Here is a 10619-nt window from a genome sequence, read left to right on the forward strand (position 1 = left end):
CTAAGGCCTTTTCATAGTATTAGCAAACAGTCCAAAAGTCCTCAAACACATCTCCGCATACACAGGAGTTTCAGATCCTCTTTCTATTGAGAATCACTCAACACATGTCAGGCTCCTGTAACTGTCAACACTGACACACTTAAATACAACACAGCCATGTCAAGGATAGGTCCTGTCATTTTCTACAAGTCAGAAAAAGAAGTCAATACGTTCTGCTGTTATTATTAGGACCTGTCATGTTTTACTAGTCAGAAGAAGTCGGTATGTTCTGCTGTGGAAAAGGCCTGTTTATCCCCCCACCCCCAGCTAATTGAGGGGATAAACTCCTCTTGCAAGAAAATACACTTTATTTAATTTATCTATTTGTTATTATGGTTTAAAATAGAATAGCACTCAGTAGAGCGCACACCTACGCCAAGGTCAAACAGTCCCTTTATGAAACCACATTTAAATTCAGTAGATCCAGAGTTGTATTTGGATCTGCACCAAATTCCAAACAGTCAGAATTATCAGTCCCCTAAACAGTCATTTCATCAATATCTATGAATTATTGTCTGAGAAATGCAAAAAAAAATGCTAAAAAACAACCGAAATCTCTCAATGATAAAGAGAGAAATTGAATGGGTTCGTCCTTATTAACAAACAGACAAACAAACAAACAAACAGAAACAGAAGAAAACAGTACAATAATACAATTGTTTTAAAAGAGACAATATGTGCACAAAGAGAACACACTTTTAACTACATATTAGAGCTGACTACTTGGAATATCAATAAGTGAATGATAGAGAAATACTATCATTACAGTCATTTCTTCAAGCAAGAATGCCAATAATGGTTATAGTTCTCAGTGTAAGGATTTGATGTAAATTGAATATTTTCAGGTTTTGGACCACGGCTCAGACAAACAAGACATTTGTTGATGTGATTGGCATTTATTTGTATTGTTTTATAGACCCAATTATGTATTGATTATTCAAGAAAATAATATTTTTCTGTCTTAATTTTGTTCCCTGTATCTCTAAGCTGGACTTATCATGAACCAAACAGGAGGTAAATCACACCAGTAAACCACAATCAAATAACATAATTAAAGACTCAAACTATTTCTTCCTGCCTTGTCCTTCAGGCACATGAGCTTTCATGCCCTGCCTGAACTGCTTGTTGCAGCTTGTAAACTATTTCACCTGGGGCAGTTTCGGCCTTGCTCATCCCTCCCCACCCCACTAGTCTGTAAATCTCAGATGTCATGTACTTAAATTCAATTGATCTTAGTTGAATTCACACTGTTCGTGTTTCCAAACTATGGATTAACCATGTTATAACAATGGTTTTCTGAGGAAACATTTGTGTGTTCAAAGAATAAATTGTTACACAATTTTTGCATAAACTCCTGAATTGTTTCCCTTTCAAGGACGCGATATCTTTGAGTCTCACTGTGAGCACATCTAAAAGGCCCAGTAAACTTCTATTCTCAATGAGCTTCTTACGATATGGATCCTGTATGGATTCATTCTTTTCTGCTAGAGTTTCAATAGTTTGTTATTTCACATTAAAAGCTTCTGCCCGTGCTGGGTTGTCTCTCACGAAAAAAACAAAAAATTGGATCGGGACGTTTCAGATCCAGTCATATTTGCAGCTTTCAATTTCTCAGACGGAATAATGTTCTCTTGTTCGACAATGTGTTTGATTCTTTATTATAGATTGCACATAAATAAAACGATTTTCTTAAAAGGTATGTTCATATATCCCAACTCCATAAAACCCATGATTACACGTTTAAGACTGATTGATTTTGACCTAACACCTAAACAGTACAGCCTTACTTAATGCAACCTTTTTCTTTTCACCATACCCTGCTTCTATATTTGAAAATTGAATTGAAAAAAAAAAAAAAACACAGAAGAAAAGTAAACTGTGCCCCATAAACTTCAATTAAGACTACAACTTTATTTTAAAATTAAATTCACATCTGTACAGTATCAGTAAGATGCACAAAAGACCTTGTGTGCATTTCAAATCTGCTCTGTTTGCTTATTGCTTCACAGCCTGATTAAAATCAGTTTGTGTGTGACCTTCATGGCTAAACTAATGTACACACACACACACACACACACACACACACACACACACACACACACACACACACACACACACACACACACACACACACACACACACACACACACACACACACACACACACACACACACACACACACAGAGAGAGAGAGAGAGAGACAATCTACTGTGCGAGTCTGACTTCTTCTTCAGCCCAGTTTTCAAGAGGAATTCTGGTCGTCCTCTTAAATATGAGATCCCCAAACAGCTGAAGACACAATGGGTTGAGCATCACCACAACAACAAAGGCTGGGTGATGGCTTTCGGTCCCACTGGAGCCAAACAAAACTGGTCCTGCTGGTTGAAAACGGAGGCCTATTCAGTTATCTGTCGAAACTCTCCTTAACCGCAACGTAACAGTAATAATCTCAGGCCTCTATAGAAGCAGTGGGGTCAGGCTCTGTGAAAGTGGGGGCAGTGAAGCTGACCCGGACATCCCGTGGGTAAAAACCATGAAGAACTCCATCCACAACAATGTCTGGAAGATCTGCAAGACAGAGCTCTGGGTTTATACTGTGTGGACAAGGACATTGTCAGAGGTAAACATTCAGTCGCTGTCTCTCAGTGTTAACATGTTCGATAATGACTCAAGATGGTGTGAAGTCCTACCTGATGTGCGGTCGGAGAGATAAGGATCCTCAAAAAAACCACACACTCGCTGATGTGGTAACGAGTAACTGAGGAGACACAAACAGAATATTATAGATTATACTCCAGTAACTGTAAAGTTATGTATACTAATATTAACTTTTACCCTACAAGCACTTCAAATTGTGGTGTACTTTGGATGCTAGAAGAAGAAAGTGGCTTGATGCTGGCACAGATGTTTTTATGATATACAGAGGAACAGGACAGAGCAAGAAATGGACTGTGTCAAGATTTACTTAAAATAATAGTAATAGAAGTTGCTAGTAAGTAGTTTTTATTATAGATTCACATTATGATTTCATTATTATACATCCATTTCACACCTCTTGGAATTTAAAATGTTTCAAACTGTAAGATACTGAACAGTAAGTAAGATCTTTAACTACAATCAAACCAATCAATTTATGTGCACATGTTAAGTGGAGTCTCTGAGGTCGGCTCATCAGTGCCAGTGAAGATGAAGGCAGACTCTCCATTTGGAGTCTTTGCCCCTAAACTTAAATATACGTTACCCTTCACTATTAGATCACTAACCTCATTTGGCATTTTCTTAAATAATTCTCAAAACAAATTTAGATTTCCTGATGTTTTTGATTTTTCTGAATTTTTGTAATGGTCTGATTCTTTGTAATAAAGGTTTACGTGAAGCCCTGTAAGATTAGTTTTAATCCTGTTGCAGAGACGAGAAAGTACACAGCACAGCAATGTACTGTTACCACACAATTAGAGAGAAGTTGGAAATACAAATATTGTACCTGTAATCCCGACTTTCCAGATCATCGAGTGATCTGAAATTAGAGCAAAAGACTGTCAAAAACAGCTCACTAGTTCACAACTCTAAAAGGCCGATTACAGAGGCTGCTTTATGATAATTGGTACAGAAAGTGGCTTAGTTTTGGTTAGAAATTTCTTAAGAAAGAGTAAAATACAACTTACCAAGATACAGAAACCTATTGTACATTTCTCTTTAAAATTTGTGTTATGTCCTGTACATTTATAGATATTCAATGAAGCACTATGGAGACATGTAGCCCAAACAGAAGCGATGATTTAAAACTCTAACATTGCATTTTCGAGATTAGATTCTACGTCAAAACCTGAAAAAGACAAATGTTTGGCCGCCACTTGAAGACACACCAGGACACACATGTACCATTAAAAGTCAACATCTTTCCTTCTCCTGCTCTTTAGCTACTTTACAGGATATTGTGGGTTAGAGCCGGTGCTGCTGCTCTGCTGTGAGAAAATGTTTTGGAAGTTTTATTATGTTGCTGCATTGCCCTCAATCCAAAAATAGAGGATTTAAATATAGAAACGTGTCCAACACCTCTGGGCGAAGATAGAGGAGTCTGAAGTGAAGGACTTACTCCATACTGCTGATCTTGTTTCCTGTATGAAAGTGTCGGACATGGAGGAAGTCCAGCAGCACCTGTGGCACGTCTTCATTTTGATAGATGATGTCCTGGGAAAATGAGAGAAATTTAAAAATAAGCTTTTGGATAAAAAGTCAAGTCTTCTCAAAGGTTTATGAGTAAATATTATCAGTGAGTGATGATTCTGATTAAAGTCAAATATTATAAAATATTTAGTTGGTACACAAACATTACAACTGAGCCCAGCCAAGTTTAAGTTCCTTTTTAAATAAAAAGAATTTCATGCATTTTCTAGGAATTCCTAAGAAGATATTCCTGATTTTTTTTTTGTGGAAAATGTGCAAATTATTTATTTTGCAGGTCCGGTCTGTGGAAATTAGGTTTGTAAGTATAACTGATGTGTCGCAGAAGAATTCTATAACGTTTAAGGTCAATCAATATATTTTAAAACATATAACTGAGGAATATCCAAAGTAATTTTCTAATCCCTCACCCCCCACCCCCTTTCCAAGCATGTAGGAGAAACTACAGAGTCCTCGAAGTAAAGAAATACAAGTGTGTGCAGCCCTCTCTGGAGCCAGTGTGTGGTTTGTCCCTTTTGGGCTGCTGTAGAAAGATAGCACACTCAGAACCCATTGTCTATGTAGATTTCCAGGACATATGCTGGAATATATGGGGCTTGTAAAAATAAAGCATGACTAAACATTGTAAAAAACCTTCCTGACCTTCTGAAGCCAGACTCCAGCTGCTAACTCTGCAGATTTGAATAAAAACTTGATCACACATAACTGCATTTACATGAGTTAGCCATTGATATACATGAAGTCGCTTGCTCACTTAACATTATGTAACTTCGGCCACTAGGGGTCTCTCAATCAAAACAATAACACTCAGTTTGATGATGTCGTGAAGCAGCGTGGGATCATGGGAGTGGTTGTCTTCACCACCATTGCAGAAGAAAATCTACCTGACGCCATTCAGGCACAAATCATGTTCACAGATTAGGTAACGTATTAAAGTTTAGGTTAAGAAAAAAACGGTGGGTTTTTCTTTTCGTCATAGACATTTGAAGTTATAGCAGAGATGGACAGAGCCAGGGGTTAAGTGGATATTACACAATTAAAAGGCGACCAAAATGAAATGTCCTGTTACCTTGAATAGTGTCAACAAAATATATAACAAAGGTCTAGTCATTTTCTGAGATTTTCATAAAGAATTGAAACATATTATATCTTTAAATGAAGTCAAAAACACTGTAATCTACATGACATCACAAAGCCACACTGCAGCAGTGCAGAGGCTCCTTGCACCTGAAGGAGATCCCACCTGACTGCATGGACACGTGGATGTTTTACCTGGACGTAATCTTCCAGCTCCTGCCTCCTCTGCTCCACAGGTTTGGTCCTCAGGTGAGGGTTCCTCTTGCTCGGGAAGTCCGGAGTCTGAATGATCTTCTTGAGCTGCGGAAAACCACAAGGACAAGAACCTTCAAATCAAATGGTTGAAATGATTAAATTACGTTACAGCTTATTTGTCCATTCTGCATGTTGTCACATACACCAGTGATTTTTTTCATTTTTTTTTTACATTGACTCCCAAAATACTTTGCGCCTCCTTCCTAAAACAACAGAGTTATTTACTGTAAATCCAAATCATGGTGGTTGCAATATTTGGGGGAGGAATATGAACATCATCAAAATTCTGAACACTCCATATCTTGTTTAAATCCCCACCACCTATATTTACAAATGTAGGAGGCAAAATAAAGCTTCCTTAGGATTTTAAATCCACTAAATCAATGTAAACCTTTCCTTTTTTATGCAACATCTAATACATACATTAGAATCATTCAGAAACACTGTGTTAACTGTTGCATGTACATACTTTTCTGTGCAGAGTCTGGAATTCGCTGCTTCTTCTGAGCACATAATGTTTCCTCTCATTAAACAAGACTTCCACTCTGAAGAGCTGCAAACAGGACACAGAAAATGAAAACAATAACTATTTATGAAGACAATATTTGACATTTAAGTCAAGAGTTTAAGTCCTTTCAAAAACATACAGGTTTCTTTGATTTGGTCTAATATATTCAGAGTGCAGAGACCAATGAGGAATTATAACTTAAACAGATAAACAAAGCTTTAAACTGCTCTTCACAATGTGTAGAAGAAGGTGAATCAGGTAAAACTGAATATAAACTAACAATCTCAACGAATACTCTGGTACAGATCTCTCTTTAAACATAACATTAAAAAGTTTGTTTCTCAGTTTACCATGTAAGGAAGTGAATTTAAATGAATGGTTCAAGAATAAGGACTAAAACAATGTTGGAGTAAAAAAAACACATCTTGAGTTGTAACGATCATTACAGTCATATTTTGATTCTCATTATTAACAGTTTTATTATGTTATTCTTTAAAAGTTTGCATCATCATACAGTAACATAATGTCTCCAGCAGGAGGAGACACAGAGCTTCAGATTTCAGGTTTGTTTTTACCAGGAACAACACAATCAGATCACACTACACAGAACCATCTCCACAGACAGTAGGGGTGTAACGGTAAATGTATCTGAACCAAAATAATTCGGTATGGGCATTTTGGAGATTGTTGGACCTTGGCGGAGGTGTGAATTCGCCATTCTAGTGTTGACCATGAACACATATATATAAAATAAACCTTTCTTGTAATAAAAGCATGGCAACAGGGCATCTCCAAGTAAAGAGAGGGTTGGGGTTTAAAAGACCTTTTCACAGCAGAACATTTTGACTTTTCATACTACACTGCTCAAAGAAATGAGAGGGACTTAATCATCAGAGTATAGCACTAAGTCATTTAAACTTCAGGGATATCAATCTGTCCATTTAGGAAGCACAAGTGATCGTGAATCAATTTCACGCATGACCGGTATCTGCTCCTTTGTGCAAGCAGGAACAGGAGGAGCACTGCCCGAGTCTTAAAAAATGACCTCCAGCAGGCTGGTGTGCATGTCTCTGACCAAACTGTCAGAAACAGACTGCATGAGGGCGGCATGAGGGCCCGACGACCTCCAGTGGGACCTGTGCTCACCGCACTGTTCAGCTCGATTGGCTTTTGCCGGAGAACACCAGAATTGGCAGGTCAGCCGGTTCACAGCAGGTTCACACTGAGCAGAGTGCCACAAGTGACAGGCTTGAAAGAGTCTGGAGAAGCTGTGGGCAATGTTGTGCTGCCTATAACATCATCAAGCATGACCGGTTTGGCAGTGGGTCAGTGATGTTCTGGGGAGGCATGTTCTTGGTGGATCGCACAAACCTCCATGTCATAGCCAACAGTACCCTGACTGCTGTTAGGTACTGGGATGAAATCCTCAGAGTGATCCTCAGACCTTACGCTGGTGCAGTGGGCCCTGGGTTCCTCCTGGTGCAGGACAATGCCCGGCTTCATGTGGCCAGAGAGATTAGGCAGTTCCTGGATGACTAAGGCATTTGTGCTATTGAGTGGTCCTCACGTTCCCCTGACCTAAATCCAATTGAGCACCTATGGGACTTTATGTATCGGTGCATCCGCAACGCCAAGTACTGCCACAGACTGTGCAGGAGCTCACTGATGCCCTGATCCAGGTCTGGGAGGAGATCCCCCAGGACAACATCCGCCGACTCATCAGGAGCATGCCCAGATGTTGCCAGGAGTGCATACAGGCACATGGGGGCCATACACATTACCGAGTCACATTATGAGTTGCTGTGATAAAAGTCACACAAGTTGGATCAGCCTCCGATTTCAATTTTTTACTTTGATTTCGGTGTGGTTTTGAATCCAGCCCTCAATGGGTTGATGATTTTGGTTTCCATTGACCATTGTAACGTCATTTTGTTCTCAACAAATGATACAATGTACAGTAAAGATTTTCAACTTGAATAATTCGTTCATCAAGAACTGATGTGTGATTTAAGTGTTCCCTTAATTTTTTTGAGCAGTGTAGAAAAATCACAGGTCCTCGCATCAACATGGCTCTGTTTGTATTTAAGTGTCTCAGTAATCACAATAAAAGGAGCCTGAAAGTGAAGCTGCATTTATTTCCTTATTTACACTTGTTTACTTCCTTTTTTCCTGCTGTCACGTGTCAAATGATCAATTTATGTGCAATTTCGTGCAGATCCACATTAAAATCTGGATCTAGTGAATTAAGATGTGGTCTCATAAGGAGACTGTTGGGCCTTGGTATGAACTCTACTGAGTGACATTCTAGTTGACTCATGTTGCAGCTCTAACATGCATCTGTAAAAGGATCTGGTAATAAAATAGTAGGCCCGTACAACATAATAATATTATTTTATTCTATTTGTATAGTTCTAAATAAGAACATACATTATTCAATTCAAATCAAATATATTTGTATAGCGTCAAATCATAAAATACATTATCTCAAGGCACTTTTATGCTAAAAAATGATGGAGAAACCGAACAGTTCCCACAAAGAGTGAGCACATTAGTGACTGTGGAGAGAAGTGATCCCTTTAACAGGAAACTTCTTCTGGCAGAACCAGAATCAATGTGGACCATCGTCAGCCTGGACTGGTTGGGGTGAGCGGAGAAGAATGAGCGAGGGGAGTGCAGTGGTGGAAAAGAGAGACCAGGAAATGATATTTAAGCTTTGGCAGACTGGTTGTTGTTATGGAAATAATAAGTGCAGACTGTCAACTCCATTTTGTTCCTGTACCTTTTACATAAGCAGAATTCTTGGTGTAACACTTGCGGCTACTTTTAAATTTGTAGTGACTTAATTCCAGCTACTATTTCTTAGTGAATAATAACAACAAATTGTAAAAAATAACAACACATTTTTATGACATGGCACCTTTCTAGACACCTAGATAAATAAAAGTAATATAGTTAAAAAATAAAATAGTTAAAGTAAAACCCAGCTTTAAAATCAGTTAAAATGGTAAAAAGTTAAAGGTTAAAATCAAGTTAAGAGTCAAAGACACCTGAGAGACTACAAGTTAAACCAGAGGTTAAAGTTTGGTTGACTGATATAAACAGACGTGAACTTGATTCCATTTCATGTAACTTTTGTTGAAGCAAAGTCTTTTTGATTCTGTTGTTGTGTTGGTAGCTTTACGGGATCCGACTATTTCCTGCAGCTCGGTAGAGAAATCAGGGCTGAGCGGACTTTCACTGTTCCAGCAGGTAACCTGGCTCACCTGGCGGCTCGGCTCACCTTCAACTAAACACAATCACACTGTGTTGATTTAACCAGCGAAGACACACAAGTGTGAGGATACAACACGTCAGAGTGTTTGTTTATTATAACCATCCTGTGGATAAACATTTAACCTGACGACTTTCTGACGCGTCCTCACCTTCTTGGACTTTCCCGACTCATCCACTTCCTTTTCCATCGATGGTATCAACACTTCGATCATCGGGAAATCTTCCTGATACACCATCTGACTCGATCGGCTTTTTTCTCTGATTCTCTACAGACGATCACAAGCCGAGAGGTGAACTTCACACGGTTTGATCCAAGTCCGAGAACTAGAGAGGAAGAAATAGATCGTGTCGACAGTTCAGTCGTCTGTCGCTTCTCTGGTCTGTTTCCTCCTGAGCTCCACCTCCTCACTAATTGGACAAACCCCCCACACAGACACACAGACAGCATCAGAGAGGGACAGACAGACAGCATCAGAGACAGACAGACAGACAGCATCAGAGAGAGAGAGAGAAAGACAGCGAGAGAGAGACAGACAGACAGCATCAGAGAGAGAGAGAGAGAGAGACAGACAGACAGCATCAGAGAGAGACAGAGAGAGAGAGAGAGAGAGAGAGAGAGAGACAGCATCAGAGAGAGAGAGAGAGAGAGAGAGAGAGAGAGAGAGAGAGACAGCATCAGAGAGAGAGAGAGAGAGAGAGAGACCATAAACTGCAGTCCAAAGGTTAGAAAAAGACACTTTTCAGCAGAGTTCAGGGTTTGTGTGTCTGCAGCTGTGACAGGTGGAGAGCGGGTCGTCTCAGTCTGATGGTCTAATGTCACTGGTGGTTTCAACTCCATTAGATTTTACATCACAAAATAAATGGCACTTTATATAGAAACCCGACAGTTTCCACAACAAACAAGCGTGTGAACAGAAACCACTAATTTGCATTTATTATGTTGGTTGATTTCTCAAGTATTATGATTGAAACATAGTCCCTCTGTCGGCTGAGCCTGTTTTCTTTCAGTATGCTCAGCATTCCTGACAATCGTCTGTCTCTGTGTGTAAGAGCAACAAGAATTTCATTGTTTGACATTCCCAGGTGAAAATAAAACTTGATTAGCCGAGTTTGTTATAACAATGTGGTGGCTGTGTGCATCTGAGTGTGCCCATTATCCTGTGGGAACAAGATATCATCTTTTGGGACTTCAGGGACTCTGTAAATCCCCTAAACTGTAAGAAACCCTTAGCTGAACCAGACTCGGTGTGGGAAGCCACCGGCCTCGACTGGTTGGACTGAA

General features: G+C 39.3%; 1 protein-coding gene across 1 annotated transcript; it reads right to left on the reverse strand.

The window, feature by feature from the left end:
- Positions 1–1681: 1681 nt before the first annotated feature.
- Positions 1682–9755, reverse strand: snx22 (sorting nexin 22). The gene is made up of 7 exons (XM_034589047.1): positions 9487–9755; positions 6026–6109; positions 5497–5601; positions 4136–4230; positions 3524–3556; positions 2730–2797; positions 1682–2607 (listed from the first exon to the last, which is right to left on the reverse strand). The coding sequence occupies exons 1-7, from the start codon at positions 9571–9573 to the stop codon at positions 2489–2491; spliced, it is 591 nt and encodes a 196-aa protein (XP_034444938.1). The 5' UTR covers positions 9574–9755; the 3' UTR covers positions 1682–2488.
- Between the last annotated feature and the right edge of the window lie 864 nt (positions 9756–10619).

This window comes from Hippoglossus hippoglossus, chromosome 6 (genome assembly GCF_009819705.1).
Source record: "Hippoglossus hippoglossus isolate fHipHip1 chromosome 6, fHipHip1.pri, whole genome shotgun sequence".
Lineage (NCBI taxonomy): Eukaryota > Metazoa > Chordata > Actinopteri > Pleuronectiformes > Pleuronectidae > Hippoglossus > Hippoglossus hippoglossus.

What these genes read in the sequence shown, in the direction of transcription:
- snx22 (XM_034589047.1), bottom strand. Translation starts at nt 9,573, where the DNA reads ATGGTGTATCAGGAAGATTTCCCGATGATCGAAGTGTTGATACCATCG. An exon ending in TCCAGACTCTGCACAGAAAA is followed by an intron (nt 5,602 to 6,025) that starts GTATGTACATGC and finishes GGTTTTCCGCAG; the next exon opens with CTCAAGAAGATCATTCAGAC. An exon ending in AGCTGGAAGATTACGTCCAG is followed by an intron (nt 4,231 to 5,496) that starts GTAAAACATCCA and finishes TCATTTTCCCAG; the next exon opens with GACATCATCTATCAAAATGA.